Source organism: Denticeps clupeoides, chromosome 10, assembly GCF_900700375.1.
Source record: "Denticeps clupeoides chromosome 10, fDenClu1.1, whole genome shotgun sequence".
Lineage (NCBI taxonomy): Eukaryota > Metazoa > Chordata > Actinopteri > Clupeiformes > Denticipitidae > Denticeps > Denticeps clupeoides.
This window is the reverse complement of record NC_041716.1, coordinates 11,287,218-11,304,598: the sequence shown is the minus strand read 5'-3', so window position 1 is coordinate 11,304,598 and position 17,381 is coordinate 11,287,218. Positions and strand designations below refer to the sequence as shown.

Here is a 17,381-nt window from a genome sequence, read left to right as displayed (position 1 = left end):
AGTACTGCTTTACTGCATCCTAAGTAAGAAAATAAAGCACGCGTAATTTTAGGTGGGAATAAAATTTTGAGCGTGGGAATTAACGACACTTTCAAAGCGCTTGAGATTTGACCGGTCCACCTTAAATGAGGTTTCGGGACGAATGTTATGGGAAGAACGATGGGAGGATCTTGCCCGGCACATGGTTTCCTGTTAAGGCGGAACGATCGTAACATGTTTGGTTTGGAATGTAACGCATGGGTCTGAATATTTCTTTAAATTTGAATTCATCTTCCGTAACTTTGTGTGACTGCGCGTTGTGGTGACAAAAAAACCCACCGTGTACAAGGTCACATTTCAGGAATGATGCCTTTTCTAAAAGACCCTTTATTCAGACGAAGTAACGCGGATTGGCCAAATCTCGCGATGCCTGCACGTCGCTTCCTGACGCCACCCGATTGGTGCAGCGGGAATTGTTGTAAGATGGCGCCCAGAGAGGTGTGTGTGTAAGAAAGGCGAAAAAAAAAATAATTCACAGAAAACGCACATTTGAAAAAGCGGAAGAGGAGACATATCAAGCGCGCGTTTTTACACCGACACGGCCGGCCGGACGGGGGGCGGGAGCGAGACGCAGGTGAGTGACGGAGCCAGCGCGGCAGTGCAGCGACCCACAGCCGCTCCTCCGCGGCGTCTCTCTTTGTGGACACTCGCGTTCCGTCGGCACGTCGGTCGCAGCCCGGGCCGCTACGGTCGCCTTCGTCCCCCCCCGTCAGCTGTCGTAGCCGTGCGTGTTTTCTGTATGGCTGCGCCGGAGCGAGGGTGGGCGTCCCGGGGAGGACCCGAGACGCAGCCCTCCGACGTCCCGCCGCAACGAGAATCTTCGTTTTTAAAGTCCAGACCTTTTACGATCATGCCCGATATTTTACCGAAAACCTTGGACCGGACACGATTATTGATTTTTAAAAAATTTGCATTTATTTAACAAGGCGCGTCTTAATTTAAGGTGGTATTTTTTTTGTTGTGAATGGATCTGTTTGTTTGACATCCGACGTGTCAGAAATATTTGATCATGCATCGTATGTAAACGTTCAGGGAATAAACCTGTTTATCCAACTCCAGGGCATTTGTTAAACTGCAAGTCTACTCATTTCTCATTATTGCGGGATGCTCCTTCTCCACGTCGTTGTGCGCATGCGCACGCACTCAATGGCTGTTTAATACATTAAATGTTGATTTCTGATGTGAGGACGTGTCAGTGCCGCCGCTTTAGATGACTGTCGTGGTTCCATCTTAATTTTATCTTGCACTGTGTTGCTGCGTAAATAAGTAATTAATTGAATTCAACATCTATTTAAGTGATGCATTTTACGATAATCCATCCCAGTGTAATAGAATCTGTAATAGAACTCCTTGAGGTCATTAAAAGCTTGTTCATACATTATATTTTATATTATATATTTATAGAATATCAACATCAATATCTTATCAGTATTAACCAGAGCCACTTATTTCAAGACCTTTCCTTGTTAAAGTCCATGTATGTATGTGATTTGCCATTGTTTGGAATTTTTTTACGATTTGAGAACATTTATTTGAATACATGAATATTTATGGCATTCAGCAGACACACTTTTTCTTCAGCGGTTAGAATATTGGCAGTCAGATCAGGCGGGAGCAAAATTCATTTTTTCCAAATGAGAAAGCTGGATAAATTGAAACCAGTTCTTTGTATGCTGTAATCCACGCCTTTGTCACCACCCGGTTGGATTACTGTAATGCACTTCATGTAGGGGTAAATGGCTCCCCCATCAATGGGGGCAGTGGTGGCCTAGCAGCTAAGGAAGGTTGCTGGTTCGAATCCACTGAGCACAGCAGCGTCCTCACACACTGCTCCACGGGCACCTGTCATGGCTGCCCACAGCTCGCCAAGGGTGATGGTTAAAGCAGAGGACACATTTCGTTGTGTCACCGTGTGCTGTGCTGCAGTGTTTCACAATGACTTCACTTTCACACGTAAACATGAGCACATTTCCCTATTTTAGCCTCATTCTACTGGTTGTCCAGAGCTTTTAGGATTCGTTTTAAAGCCCTCAATGGTCTTGCCCCATGTTGCCTGTCTGAGCTGCTACACCATTATACACCCTCGCGCTTTCAGCTCAGCTGATCAGCTAAAAAAGTATATTTTTTATTTGTATGTATTTATTTCCTTTTATATTTTAAATTGTGATATTTATTTTGATTGTTGCTATGTCTTTTGTCCATTGTCTTTTACTTTGGTCCAGCTCCAAGATTGGAATAATGATCAACCCTTGCATGTGTGATGTCTCCCAGTGGCCTGCAGGGGGCAGTAGGTGGCGCTGGACCTTGCCATGAATAACTCCATGGAGGGCACAGTGTCGTTTGAGGAGCTGGTGCGCGTGAAGGCACGCAGCGTACCCCAGCACCGTATGAAGGAGTTCCTGGAGTCGCTGGCCAACAAAGGACCGGAAGCCTTGCAGGAGTTCAGCCCTCAGGGCACCGACAGCAACACCCTGGTCTACCAGCAGGGGTCCAACTGCATCTACACTGACAGCACAGAAGTGGCTGGGTCTCTGCTGGAACTCGCCTGTCCAGTAAGAGGAATTGTTCATGCTTCTCCCTCATGCTTTCTAATGAACATAAAAATATTTATGATGGTGACTAAATGTGGCAATAATTTATTGACATGAGCCTTGCTGATAATTTACATAGGAATACGTATTTTAACATTCAATACTGTTATAATGGTGTTGAACTCCTCATTGGCTGGAGCAGGTTCAGGTGCAGGTGCAACAGATGCCACAGGAGCAGCAGGTATCGTCCACACAGGTCACCCAGGTCGCAGCATCGCAGATCTCCCCTCAGCTGACAGCAGCCATCCCCCAGGCTGGCGAACAACAGATACAAGTGCAGGTTGGTCCGTGCTGCTTGGCCACGCGTGTTCGGGTTTTATTTCCCCTGGTCTCAACATATGTCCCCTCTCGCAGGTGCAGATTCAGGGCCAGCAACCTCAAATAGGCCAAGTGCTACAGGTACCCTCCCCTTGCCAACAGCAGCAGCTGCAGGGCATTACCACGGCAACACAGCTGGTACAGCATGGTGAACTCACAGAAGAACAGCACCAGCAGGTAAAAAAAATCCTCTTAAAATCCTACTGTTTCACCATAGAGTGTGGATTTGGCAGAAAAGTGCAGGCTTAGATGCATTGACTGGTGTTACTTTGATTTGGATCTAGTCAAAGTGTAGCAGGACCATGTGCTACAGGGACAGTCATAACAGTAGTAAGTGGGGTTTGAACCTCTGACTTTGTGGTCATCTGGTTTATAGGTGAGTGTGTGACTCACTAGGTTACTACCCCCCTGTTTAAAAGTGCATGTAAGGTTTTAGAAAGGTTTGTCAGGTTAGAGAGCCAGTTGTTTTATGAGGGCGTGTATGACCTAACGGGTAAAGAAACGGACCTGTTATTGGAGGGCTGCCGGTTTGGATCCCAAACCACCAAGGTGCCACTGATGTGACACTGAGCAGCACACACTGCTCCCCGGGCGACTTTCATGGCTGCCCACTACCAAGGGTGATTTCGTTCTGTGCTTTCCCCCCCCCCCACTGATCTCTTCTCACAGATCCAGGCTCAGCTGATAGCAGCAGTGGCCAGTGGCCAGCAGATTCAGATCCAGGCTGTAGGGGCTCTATCCCCGTCTCAGGGCTCTCCACGTGGGGACATGGACAGGAGGACGGCGGGGATCGCCACCACCCCCACCTCAGCTGAGGTCGTCATCCAGCCGGCCAAGAAGCGCAAAGTGGACCTGCCTATCACTGTGTCATACGCGCTGCCGGGGCAACAGCTGGCGACTGTGTTGGCCATCCCACAGGGACAGCAACAGAGCTACCTGTCCCTGCGGCCGGACCTGCTCACCGTGGACAGCACTCACCTGTACAGCACTACGGGCACCCTTACCAGCCCCACAGGTGTGGGTACACACTAGGGCATTAACAACGTTTTTTTTCAGATCGACTTATCCGCAAGTTGTCGTCTGATGGTGTCATTTTTGCGTGCGCAACCCCAGCAGTTAACTACTGTATTTTACATTCCAATCTCCAGCTTTTTTTTGTACATCCCCTCAAAAACAATAAGTCCCCTTTTTAGCAGTGGGGCAAAATAATCCAGGCTGGAGGGCAGCATGTGACGCATGCCGCTGCATCTTTAGGTGTCTGACCACCTTCCATCATGCTGAGAGTGGGTATTTCTCTCTCAGGGGTCGTCGGTTTGTGCCTGTGACATCGACGTGTCGACACACACACACACACACACACACACACACACACACACATATATATACACATGTGCGGGCAGTAATTGCAGTATTGAAATCTGGTTCTGGCTTATGCCGCATCTGTGTAGGGATGGTTTTAGAACCAGAGGTAGGACGAGGGGGGGAGTCATAAACAATTATTGATGTGGTTTTGAGGTTGTCTTTCTTCTAACTGGTGTCTTTGGTTTGTCAGAAATGAAAATAAATTAATAATAATAATAATTTAAGTAACATAGGTCTATCAGTACATCAATACATTCAGTTATAATCAATTATCAAAGTAGATGCCAACTAATTTATTCATCGATTAGTAGTCATCATGCCATTATACATACAGATGTTGCTGTTGCTTAATTTGCATTGAAAGAGCGTGGCAGAAGGGTTTATCTTAGCGGGCTACAAAGGTTTATTACAGATCCATGACCTTTAATAAACCAAAATGTCCATGAAAGTCTAAAATGCGCAGCTGTTTTGACAACCAATCAAGTTATCAAAAAGATTAATCAATGATCTAAAGTAACCATTAGTTAATAATCATTTCTGTTCCTGTTTCTCTCCTTCTCAGGTGAGACGTGGACAATCCCAGTGTACTCGGCCCCGGCACAGCAGCAGGGCATCGCCCACATCGCCATTCCTCAGGATGCCTACGGCACCACCGCATTGCAGGTCGCTGCGCCAACACTCACAACCACCGATGACAAAGACAAGCAGCTAAAGATGGCGGTTGCCAGCGTCTCCACGGGTGCCGCTTCTGCAGTTTCCACAGCGACGTTATCCGGGGTGGTTGCGGGACAGGAGGAGACGGTACAGACGCTGGCGAACACACTCTTCCCTGCCCAGTTCATGAACGGAAACATCCACATCCCGGTTGCTGTGCAGACAGTTAATGGCACGTATCCTAACGCTACACAGTCACTGCAGATCTGGGACCCCCATCAGCAGCAAATTGTACAAGCGCAAGGGGGAGTGGCCACGGAGCACCAACTGCAGGTAAGGGCAAGAATGAATGCCGCCTAGCGAAGGTGATTGAATAAAAGCAGAGGAAACATTTTTGGGACAGTGGTGGCCTAGCGGTTATAGAAGAGGACCTGTAATCGGAAGGATTACTTACAGAGGAATCACTTCACTTTTTATATATGAAAATAGCTGCTTGCTCATGATTTGTTAGTGTGTTTGAAGTATCTATCCCTTCCTGCCGACAGGCTCAGGCTGTGACAGTGACCGAAGTGGAATCTGAGCCGCAGGCTCCACCTGAGCTGCTGTTGCCCACCTCTCTGAAGCCAGATGAGGGGTTGGTGGTCTGGAAGCTGTGGGCCCAACACAAGAATTCAGAGCTGGAGAAGAACGAGCAGACCAAACTTGCTCCTATTGGACGTGAGTCAAAATCTGAACAACACATGAGACTTACTCATAAAAACCCTGCTAAAGTTCCATAGTAAAGCTTTTGCAAAATGCTATCAATGGGTAAAACGTTTTATATAAAACCATGTAAACTACAATGCATGGAAGTCCAGAATATCAAGTCTAACTCTCTTTTTAGATTCGTAAACTAATGTAACCAACAATTTTATCACTGAAACATGGTGAGACAGTATAGCCTATAGCAGGGCAATTGTTTATCACGTTCCGCGGAATGTTCTTTGATAATTTCCAGATCTGTCATGTACAGTGTTTTATTACAAAAGTTATTATTAAGGTTCCATTGCTACAGTGCTTGTTTGCATGTGTACAGGTCGTCAGCTGCTGCGGTACCAGGAGGACCTGATATCCTGTGCTGTGGCCGAGCTGAACGTGGCTCTGGCAATGATGACAGAGGAGGCGCGAGGGATGGAGGGGGAGGCGTATGAAGCTGACGTACTTTACTACATCTTCCTGTGTATACAGAAGGTGAAATGCGGACAATAGAACCTTTCCACTGAAGAGGAGCTACTTCACAGTTCCTTTTACTATTGTCAGCAGTATCCCCTTTTTTGTTGAATTTGCAATACAGGATTTAGGATTTATTTTGGTTCCATGAACACCTCTTTTGGCGGGACTAATTTGGCTCCTTTACTGCTAGGGCCTATTACAATCCCAGTACCACTACTAGGAATGTAAATGTCCATTGATTGGCCGAATGAATGCTGTGAAAACACAGGGACTTGCCATTTTTATAAAGCCATGCAACACCATGTGGACATTCTCACAAACATTCCTAATGCCAGTTCAAATTCAGCCAGAAAACAAAAATGGCACAGGTGGCTACTTCCACACTTAATGAGTAGATTTTTTTTTTCCTCTCGTTTTTTTTGTAGTATCTGTTTGAAAATGGGCGAGTGGATGATGTGTTCTCTGACCCCTACTACTCACGCTTCCACCAATGGCTGCACAGGATACTGGAGCCATGGAAACCCAGCATTCATCCACTAGGTAAAAATACGATGATGTCACCCTACAAATTCTGAAACTACTATGAAGTAGGCTATCTGGTTCTTAAGTTATGTTCTCTGGAAAATTATGTTTTTATTTTTGTAGTCTTTCCCCATTCCATCATTTGAATTCCTTTCCTGATCACAACAGTAAATGAGACCAGTTTGTCAACATTCCAAACACTGTTATATGCAAGGTGAAGGAGAAATTTTTCATGGTTTCATCTGTCTTTGTAGGTTATGTCATGCCCAGCCATGTGACCGAAGAGATGCTTTGGGAGTGTAAACAACTGGGAGCACATTCACCGTCTACGCTATTAACCACCCTCATGTTCTTCAACACAAAGTAAGCGGTCCACAAATATGATCTCTTTTAAATACACTCTTGTGTAAAGGACACTGGTGAAAGGTGTGCACTGCCTCTCTGCTCATGGTTAATCAGCAGAACATAGTAGTACCCCTATAGCCCATCAAAATTCTTACAATTGTTATTTGTATTTATTATTGTTGTTATGATAATATGTATTTTTCTCTTTCCTAAAGGTATTTCCAGCTGATGTCGGTGGATCAGCACTTGAAGGTTGCCTTCTCAAAGGTCCTTAGGCACACCAAGAAGAACCCTTCCAACCCTAAAGACAAGAGCACCAGCATCCGTTTCCTGAAGGGGGCCGGGCCACACCATTTAGGCCAGAAAGGTGTGGATCAGTCCCTCTAAGCTTTTTCATGGATTGTTGTGGCCTGGTTTAAAAAAATTTTGTTTTTTTGTGGCTGAGGAATTTGAAGTGGACCTGCATTAGCTAATTTAATCTTTTTTTTTTTAAATATGTTTGTGCACATGTGTGAAGTGACCGATGACATGTATGCTGAACAGTCTGAGCACCCAGAAAACCCTCTTCGCTGCCCCATCAAACTCTATGACTTTTACCTCTTCAAATGGTGAGCACTCACTGAGACTGACTATAATATAATTGCTAGTGCTTCAGAAACAATAGCCTGGAAGCCTGTGCTCACATAAGCTTCTATGCAGGTTTTTATATACACACACACACACATACACACACACACACACACACAGTACAGGCCAAAAGTTTGGACACACCTTTTCATTCGATGTGCTTTCTTTATTTTCATGACCATTTACATTGGTAGATTCTCACTGAAGGCATCACAACTATGAATGAACACATGTGGAGTTATGTACTTAACAAAAAAAAGTTGAAATCAATGAAAACATGTTTTATATTCTAGTTTCTTTGCTCTGATCACTGCTTTGCACACTCTTGGCATTCTCTCGATGAGCTTCAAGAGGTCGTCATCAGAAATGGTTCTCCAACAGTCTTGAAGGAGTTCTCCAACAGTCTTGAAGGAGTTAGCACTTGTCGGCCCCTTTGCCTTCACTCTGCGGTCCAGCTCACCCCAAACCATCTGGATTGGGTTCAGGTCCGGTGACTGTGGAGGCCAGGTCTCCACTTTTTGTTGAGTACATAACTCCACATGTGTTCATTCGTAGTTTTGATGCCTTCAGTGAGAATCTACCAATGTAAATAGTCAGGAAAATAAAGAAAACACATTTAATGAGTAGGTGTGTCCAAACTTTTGACCTGTACTGTATATACCAAATATATGGTATTGAATCTGAACATACAAGCTTAAACATATGTAAATTTCAGTGTAGATTTTATTATGAAACTTTTTTTCTGCTCGCAGCCCTCAGACAGCAAAAGGCAGGAATGATGCTTTCTATCTGACCCCTGAACCTGTGGTCTCGCCGGACAGCCCCATTTGGTACTCGACGCAGCCAGTCTCGCGTGAGCAGGTGGAGCACATGCTCACTCGCATCCTCGTGGTGCGGGAAATACAGGAAGCAATCACCATGGCAACGGGGAGCCTGCAGTAGAGACTCTGCACACATGGACCTTTTTTCTGTTCTTTTCCACGTCTCTGTCTTCGGTTTTCAGTTTTCTGCATGTTCTTGTGTTCTCTGACAAGACACGGTCTTAATTACGCACATTAATGAGCCTTACAGACAGGAATATCTTTGCCAAAGTTTTGTCATTTTGCCTTCATCCATTGTTTGCTTAATAACTTTTAAAAGGTCTTTTTTTTTTGTTTGTTTTGTTTTGCCTTTTGAGTCTGTGACCAAACCCATGTAGAATACGTTACTGAGATTCATTTATATTATTTATATATTTTTTCTGACTTGAATCATTGTTGTTCTTCAGTCTTTGTCCAATTTTCTCTATCTTATGTCTTTCTATTTGTACCAAGCTGCACAGCGTTGCCAGAAATGATTAGTGACTGTGTGTCCTCACGGGTGCGGACACACAAAACCCACAATTCTCCTTTTAGTGTCAAACACCTGCAGAATGGCAAGGAATCCCACCAGTAAACAGCAGCACATTTGGCTCTCTCTGTGCTGAAAGACTCTGAGAACTTCACAGATCTTCACGGCTCTCATCTCTACTTCACAATAAAGCCTCTGTAACCTACGGCAACCTCACGCAGCCTGGTGTTTCATGGGTTGACCACAAGGTGGTGATGTGGTGAAAAGACTAAAGAAGACCATCAGAAATTTCTACAAGATGCTTCTTCTGCACATACAGATGTACATGGACTGTGGCCCTGGGAGGGACTGTATTATACTTTCAGATGTGTACCGTACATAAAAACAGACTTGTTCTGATTTCTCAGTCTGCTTAGCTTTACTTGCTCTCTTTTATGAACAGGCTCATAAGAAGAAGCAAGAACATCTTGTCTGTTGTAAACCTTCCAGGTGGGTTGCACCTTTTATGGGATGGGTTGAAACAATAAGTACTTTAATTAAACAATCAGAACTTGCTAGGCTCCTTTGGGCAACTCTACTGAAACTCCACTTTGCTTAGTGTCTTCAGTGAGATACTCCATCCAGACCACTGAGCTCCTCAATAGAGAGTCACCTGGTGTTGGTGATAATACACACAAACCCATCACAGTCCAGGCATTTCTCAGATGACTGAATCAGAGTACACCTCCTCTCCAAAACATACAGGGAGTGCAGAATTATTAGGCAAGTTGTATTTTTGAGGAATAAATTTATTATTGAACAACAACCATGTTCTCAATGAACCCAAAAACTCATTAATATCGAAGCTGAATGTTTTTGGAAGTAGTTTTTAGTTTGTTAGCTATTTTAGGGGGATATCTGTGTGTGCAGGTGACTATTACTGTGCATAATTATTAGGCAACTTAACAAAAAAACTGATCTGTTCACCATCAACATTGCGTGCAGCAGCAACCACAGCCTCCCAGACACTGTTTAGAGAGGTGAACTGTTTTCCCTTCCTTGTAAATCTCACATTTGATGATGGACCACAGGTTCTCAATGGAGTTCAGATCAGGTGAACAAGGAGGCCATGTTATTAGTTTTTCTTCTTTTATACCCTTTCTTGCCAGCCACGCTGTGGAGTACTTGGACGCGTGTGATGGAGCATTGTCCTGCATGAAAATCATGTTTTTCTTGAAGGATGCAGACTTCTTCCTGTACCACTGCTTGAGGAAGGTGTCTTGCAGAAACTGGCAGTAGGACTGGGAGTTGAGCTTGACTCCATCCTCAACCCGAAAAGGCCCCACAAGCTCATCTTTGATGATACCAGCCCAAACCAGTACTCCACCTCCACCTTGCTGGCATCTGAGTCGGACTGGAGCTCTCTGCCCTTTACCAATCCAGCCACGGGCCCATCAAGACTCACTCTCATTTCATCAGTCCATAAAACCTTAGAAAGATAATTCTTGAGATATTTCTTGGCCCAGTCTTGACGTTTCAGCTTGTGTGTCTTGTTCAGTGGTGGTCGTCTTTCAGCCTTTCTTACCTTGGCCATGTCTCTGAGTATTGCACACCTTGTGCTTTTGGGCACTCCAGTGATGTTGCAGCTCTGAAATATGGCCAAACTGGTGGCAAGTGGCATCTTGGCAGCTGCACGCTTGACTTTTCTCAGTTCATGGGCAGTTATTTTGCGCCTTGGTTTTTCCACACGCTTCTTGCGACCCTGTTGACTATTTTGAATGAAACGCTTGATTGTTCGATGATCACGCTTCAGAAGCTTTGCAATTTTAAGAGTGCTGCATCCCTCTGCAAGATATCTCACTATTTTTGACTTTTCTGAGCCTGTCAAGTCCTTCTTTTGACCCATTTTGCCAAAGGAAAGGAAGTTTCCTAATAATTATGCACACCTGATATAGGGTGTTGATGTCATTAGACCACACCCCTTCTCATTACAGAGATGCACATCACCTAATATGCTTAATTGGTGGTAGGCTTTCGAGCCTATACAGCTTGGAGTAAGACAACATGCATGAAGAGGATGATGTGGACAAAATACTCATTTTCCTAATAATTCTGCACTCCCTGTAATTTACTCATACATACGTAACTTGCTCTATCTGAAATTATAGTCCTTGGCCTGAATATTGATCCACACCTTAAGAATATTTGGATAAAATTGTGTTCTTATGTACAGTACACTGTCATGGTTTCTGTAATTTAATTTTTTTATTTCATTTAATTGTTTAGCACCATGTAAAATCGTTGTCCTTCCCAATCCCATCCCCTACAGTCACATTTGTCAGTTTGTCCAGGTTTAGCTCCATCTCCACCCTGGCCCATGGGTACACTGTATGAAACGATACTGTGATCCTCATGGAAGCTTCCAGACCACTAACTTTTTAGTCCGTGACTGCTGGAAGTGCATGTGTATTGTGTGTGTGTCTTATTTCAAGGCTCATGAAATTGGCAGAAGCAAGCAAATCTTTCCAAAATTCAGTCCATAGCAATGTCTCTGTGTGTTTGTGTCTGTCATCATGCGTCTATTGGTGGGTGTTTGCTGAGGTTTGTGGGTTTGTGGAGTGTGGCCGCATCCTCCTGAGCAGGTTTGAGGGGTGTATGACCCTCAAGTGCGTGTGAAGGGCCTGCAGGATGCTCTGAGATGGTTGCTGTGTGTGGCTGTGAGCTGTTTCTGATTGGTGGGCGCGTCGAGTCGATTTCCTGCTGTTCTGACTCCTGGAACGGGGCTGACTCTGCTGCGGAACAGATGTGTGCAGATGTGCACCCTGGGTCCTGTAGGTACAGGGACGATGTGACATTTCTTACTTAATCTCAATTGAGCAGAAATATATGTCTATATTAATGTGTGTGTGTGTGTGTGTGTGTGTGTGTATATATATATATATATATATATATAGACACACATACACACACACACATACTTACACACATTTACAGCATTTATCAGATGCCCTTATCCAGAGCGACAATCAGTAGTCACAGGGACAGTCCCCGTCTTGCTCAGGAACGCAATGGTAGTAAGTGGGATTTTAACCTTGGACTTCGTGTTCATAGGCGAGTGTGTTATCCACTAGGCTACTACCACCCCATGTTATTTTGATGAAATGATTCAGTGCACTGTCACTGGTTCTAAAGCTTCTCACAGTGAGTAGCAACCTCTAGAAAAATTAGGCATTACAAGTACTGCCATTATGTCAAGCATTAAAACAGAGTAACATAGTTCGTGTTTAACTTGTTAACACAGGAGGCAGGTTTATTCCTACTCCACCAGCGAATTAAAAGTGAGTTGTCACTGGACCCTCATTGCACGTCCAAGTCAACACCACAGTGGTTAACTGACCACAAAATCAGCTGAAGAGAAGGGAACACAGGTGAGGGCTGAGGACCTCACAAGATCTGGAGAGATTTAGCAAAGAAGAATGTTCTCCACAGCCTTGCTCTGTGTTCTCCAAACATATGAAAGGTCACAAGAGAAGACTCTGTGCTGCTATCTTGGTAAATTAAGGGTGTATAAAAGTCTAAAAGATGCAAATGTGCCAATAATAGTGGAATAGTTCTCACCGTGACTGAGGATCTTTATTGTCTGCACCCAGCCAGTGCAGCAGACACTTGTGTACACATATGTACTGTTCCTGGGAAAACACAATGCACAGGAAAGCAAGAAAATGAACGATTTATTGTGTTTAGGGTGAGAAAGTGGGTTTAGGCTGAGAAAGTGGGTCTTGTGTATGTTTCTGATTTAAACTGCACGCTTATTGCATTAAGTCCCCACCAAAAGTGTGGGTGTGTGTTTCTCACCAGCGTCTGCACCATGAGCACTCTGTGCCGGCGCAGGTCTTGCACTGTTGCCTTCACGTCAGGAAGTATCCCACGCACACACAGTTGCGTCAGCCACAGTAATGCTACGAATGAGCCCGAGCGACCTACTCCTGCACTGTACACACACACACACACACACACCTGTCATTATCACATAAGGTTCCTGACACACAGATACACCCACTCATAACCCAAGGGGGAAATGGAAACAGGAAGTCAGTTTGGTTGAGACGCACAGAGTGCGCTCAGATGGCGAGATTTCCAAAGGTTCAGCTGCTGCTCAAATGTTGGTGGTGGTTTATCTAAAAGATGAGGAACAACCAAATGCATCGCTGTGCTTTGTAGAATAAACAGCCGTGGGATTTAAGCAAGTGGAAACAGTTAAGATTAGTATTTCGTCATATATGAAAGAAATGGAACCGGCTCTGAATAAAATTTTGATAACATTAATCCAATGTGATTTATATAAACTCATAACTTTAATTATTTTTTTTTCCTTTTTACGCCATATAAAACCCTTACATTTTCTACTACACTATTATAACCAATCCATCTTTTTGTCAAATCAAGAGAGAAATAAACATTTATGTAAACTAAGTGGGATTTTCAGACCTGCAATGCACCACAGTAGGTCCGAGGCGCTGCGTGTTGTCCATGTGCTGTCGCACATGCTCGACGAAGGCGCCGAGGGAGGAGAGGTTGTGTGGGACCCCCTGGTCCGGCCAGCCCGGATACAGGTAGTGAGTTACCTTCCGTCGGCTGGAAGAGCCGCTCTGGAAAACATCAATATGCTTAATAGCCAAAACTGACACCATGTGGCTGGTGGCCTGTGGCGTAAGCCCCGTCTAGCATGCATGGGTTAAAGATCAGGGTGCACAGTGTGTCTCTCTCACCTGTTGCAGGTAAATAGAGGTGATGTATGACTCAGGGCAACGCTTGCATGTTGCTGTTGTTACCTGGATGTTACCATAGCAGCCTGTCCCTCTCTCTGGTGGCCAGTACTGATCGCAGAGAACCTGTGGGTCAGAAAAGGCTTAGTAAGACAAGTGTAGAGTACAAAGGCCATCAAATTACCTACGTTGGGTCAAGGCATTGTCGTGATGGATGAGGGTTACTGCAGCATGCCTGTGACTGGCAATGCACAGGAAAGCAAGAAAATGAAAGAGTTGTTGTGTTTAGGGGCATACCTTATCAAACGTTTATACACTACATGATATACACACACACCACCATAGGATGTTTATGGTTTTCCATCTTAAAATGTGGTGTGACATCCGTAGCATTAGATCACAACAACACTTTTGCTATTTTAGGCAATTAACTAGTCTGTTTTTTATTAGGGGTTGTGGGAAATGTTTAGTACAGTAATGTTATTATATAAACTGGAGGGTAGATCACAGACATGAGACATTTTTTCATCATCAGGTGAGGTGAAAGTGAAGTGAACACCCATTTATTGTGTTTATGTGATGCCACGGTGCACCTGGACCACAAGGTGGCACAAATCGACAGCAGGGGTACCAGGGGTACCAAAGGTGCTTCTGGTTTAGACCCATTATATGATTGGATTCATACATCAGTTGTATGGATGTATGGATATCAATCAGATCCATCCCTGTCATGCTGTGTATATGTTGCACATGTTTGTTTTCCATTTTTTCTTTTAGTTTATTAAAAAAAAATCTTCAATCATGTTCTGCACTTGTGCCTCCTTCATGCGGCATTACAATTCAGGATATCCAGGAACACTCCATGGTTGCTTGAAAACCACCTAGACATCAGTCTAAAAAAACGAATCAGTCTGATGTGGAGATCCAGTAAGGACGAAAGCAAACTGTGAAGCAGATCACCTTGTGTAGAGGAGGACACTTTCATTAGTCTCCTCTGTCTTTTGAATCCAAACCACGGACCACAAATCGCCGCTGCTCACCTTGCCGCTCTCCCTCAGAGCGGTGACCATGATGATAATGTGCACGTTCTGCTCCCACACCATTCTCCAGAAGTCAGCCATAGTATTTCTCAGTGGCCCTTGGGTGCAGATGAAGTCGCGTGCTGAGCTGCCACCCTAAACACACAGGCGCACACACGCAGTCAGTCAGTCAGTCAGTCCAGTCCAATGAAATACCGGCTGAACTGTTTTTTTGTCAGTCAATTAATAGGTCAAATGTTTTAGTACTGTCAAAGTAGACGACTAATTGTCATTTTGGGTGAAAAACACATAGTTCTCATGTTTTGTAGTTCTATGTATGGGTTGCATAGAAAAATAAAAAGTCACAATGGAGGGTTGGACTGACAGGAGAGCGTGACCTCTGAGACAGAGTTCACTCACAGGAACATAGCTGGCGTTGATGTAGTCTGAATGCAGTATGGACTCCAGCAGCGATAACCTCACCCTGGAGTGGTCGTCTGCAAGTGAAAAGCAAGTGTAAGGACCCACCTTTACCCTGGTGTTGCACTACAGTTCTGTGGCGGGCGCAACCTCACTCACAGGGTAAGATGTATGGGTATCGGTTCTTGTTCTTGTTCGCATCAAGTTCTCCTGCTCTGGTGGAAAATTCCTGTCCCACATCACACAGGTCCTGAAAATATAAATGGGCATTTTCTTAAATGTTCTTTATTTAAACTCTGGTGTTTTTTGACCTGCACCTCAAACTGCTGTTTATAGCCCGCGTTGTCATTGGCTGCAAGCTCCTGACAGTGCTGCTGGAATTCCTGTAGGATGTGTTCTCTGGAGAACGTCCGACCCCTGGAAGACAAGCACACTCACTAACCACACTAACCAATCTTCAATTAACTGTTTACTTTACATTTACAGCATTTATCAGACGCCCTTATCCAGATCGACTTACAATCAGTAGTTACAGGGACAGTCGACCCCCCCTGGAGCAACTTAGGGTTAAGTGTCTTGCTCAGGGACACAATGGTAGTAAGTGGGATTCGAACCCGGGTCTTCTCGTTCATAGGCGAGTGTGTTACCCACACCTACCAGCCCTACCTGTTCATCTTATAATACTCCCCACAATATCAATAGGAGAGCATGTCATATTTTAATATATTTCAATAATTGGACTCTACGGTTGTAAAGATTCACAAAATTATCTGTAAACTCTCACAAGCATCATATCACAATCACCGGTGGGCGTCATTCCATTTAAAAAATGATGTATTTCCAGTTTCCCAGTTCTCTCACCTCATGTTCTGAGGTGTTGCCAGGTTTCTCAGCTGTCAGAAAAGTGATGTAGGTGAACCAGGATTTTCAGGTTCAAATCTCAGAAGAGCTTAAGATGCTCCAGCTCTCACACCGCAGTGTCATGACTCCAGAAATCCCATAAACCTGCATGAACAGAAAGAAGAAGAAAAATCCCTTGGTGACAAGCCATTGGTGTAGGTGTATCATTTGAGTCCTGTTAATTATAATGACATATAGTTGATAATTCATACGTATCCATTTTAATCCTTGATTTCCTAGCAGACTGGAATAGGTATCTGGTGTTATTTCTCTCCATTCCAAGCTTCATTTGTTGTTCTGCTTCTTACTGTACTGTCTGTGCGCCTTTGTTGGCTTTGTTTTGTGTTGGCTTTGTGTCTGATTGTGTCTAATTTTCTCGTTTTGCTCATTTTCTTGCCATTTGCTTCAGCTGGGAAGCATGTAGAATTATGTTTTGGTTCTTATCTTATTTTAATCTCACACACACAGTAGAAAAGCAGGGATCTTCTACACACAGTTGTCTGTTCTGGTTTTAAATGAGCCTTCGTCCATTTGACCGCGGCTCACAACACCACACAGCTCCAGGCACAAGCTGGCAAAAAAATCTGCCCTGACAGGTTCCCACACACCTTCACCACAAACAAACCTCTTACAGACTTACTTACCTTCATGGAGCTATCCTCAGTGATCAAGAACGTTAACTTTGCACCTCAGATCCCATGTGGCTGCGGGTCTAATCCATGCGGTGGTGGTTCTGACTGGATGAACATTTGTATCTGAGTAAAGAAAGAAGACACATTTCCTGGTACCTGTCGGTCCGGTTCCAGCTACGTAGCCTCCGCCGGCTCCCAGCCTGCCGTGCAGTGAGAAAGGGGCGTGGTGGACACCGGACAAGTGGGTGGAGCCGACAGATGGAAATCCTCAGGGCGGGACTGTGAGAGTTTCTCTCTTGCTCACACTTCCATTCAGTGTCTCTGTCGCATCTTAGATTTCACTGGATATCCAAGTCAGTCCTCAGGGCCTGGCAGCCAGTCTAAAGACGTCTTTCTGGTCTCTGTACCTGGTCAGGTGCACTTGCTGACAGGAGCTATTATGGTGGTAGTGGCCTAGTGGGTAACACACTCGCCTGTGTACCAGAAGACCCAGGTTCAAATCCCACTTACTACCATTATGTCCCTGAGCAAGACACTTAACCCTGAGTGTCTCTAGGGGGACTGTCCCTGCCACTACTGATTGTAAGTCGCTCTGGATAAGGGCGTCTGATAAATAATGTAAATGTAAATGAGCTGGTTATCGGGCCCTCCGGACCGGTTAAGGAT

The 17,381-nt window shown here is 44.7% G+C and overlaps 2 protein-coding genes across 3 annotated transcripts; one reads left to right on the top strand and one right to left on the bottom strand.

The window, feature by feature from the left end:
* The first annotated feature begins 296 nt into the window (after positions 1-296).
* Positions 297-9,392, top strand: LOC114798274 (glutamine-rich protein 1-like). Of its 2 annotated transcripts, none has more exons than XM_028993824.1 (13): positions 297-613; positions 2,262-2,591; positions 2,773-2,910; positions 2,985-3,125; positions 3,618-3,963; positions 4,873-5,297; positions 5,510-5,681; positions 6,040-6,194; positions 6,602-6,716; positions 6,953-7,061; positions 7,259-7,410; positions 7,561-7,651; positions 8,423-9,392. In XM_028993824.1, the coding sequence occupies exons 2-13, from the start codon at positions 2,349-2,351 to the stop codon at positions 8,610-8,612; spliced, it is 2,277 nt and encodes a 758-aa protein (XP_028849657.1). In that variant the 5' UTR covers positions 297-613; positions 2,262-2,348; the 3' UTR covers positions 8,613-9,392. The 2 variants fall into 2 exon arrangements, with proteins under 2 accessions (XP_028849657.1, XP_028849656.1); XM_028993823.1 differs by having other exon boundaries at positions 298-613; positions 2,311-2,591.
* A 1,876-nt stretch (positions 9,393-11,268) lies between these two features.
* On the bottom strand, positions 11,269-16,986 carry LOC114798496 (receptor-type tyrosine-protein phosphatase V-like). Its single transcript, XM_028994260.1, has 11 exons — positions 16,728-16,986; positions 16,045-16,188; positions 15,501-15,600; positions 15,343-15,433; positions 15,184-15,260; positions 14,785-14,919; positions 13,748-13,870; positions 13,467-13,627; positions 12,834-12,969; positions 12,597-12,667; positions 11,269-11,807 (listed from the first exon to the last, which is right to left on the bottom strand). Exons 2-11 carry the CDS (start codon positions 16,047-16,049, stop codon positions 11,558-11,560), a joined length of 1,149 nt encoding a protein of 382 aa, XP_028850093.1. The 5' UTR covers positions 16,050-16,188; positions 16,728-16,986; the 3' UTR covers positions 11,269-11,557.
* Between the last annotated feature and the right edge of the window lie 395 nt (positions 16,987-17,381).

Coding starts and splice junctions, on each gene's coding strand:
- LOC114798274 (XM_028993824.1), top strand. CDS start 2,349: ATGAATAACTCCATGGAGGGCACAGTGTCGTTTGAGGAGCTGGTGCGC. Junction 2,592..2,772: donor TGCTGGAACTCGCCTGTCCA/GTAAGAGGAATT, acceptor TGGCTGGAGCAG/GTTCAGGTGCAGGTGCAACA. Junction 7,062..7,258: donor CTCATGTTCTTCAACACAAA/GTAAGCGGTCCA, acceptor TCTTTCCTAAAG/GTATTTCCAGCTGATGTCGG.
- LOC114798496 (XM_028994260.1), bottom strand. Junction 15,434..15,500: donor GCTATAAACAGCAGTTTGAG/GTGCAGGTCAAA, acceptor TTATATTTTCAG/GACCTGTGTGATGTGGGACA. Junction 14,920..15,183: donor TCAACGCCAGCTATGTTCCT/GTGAGTGAACTC, acceptor CTGTGTGTTTAG/GGTGGCAGCTCAGCACGCGA.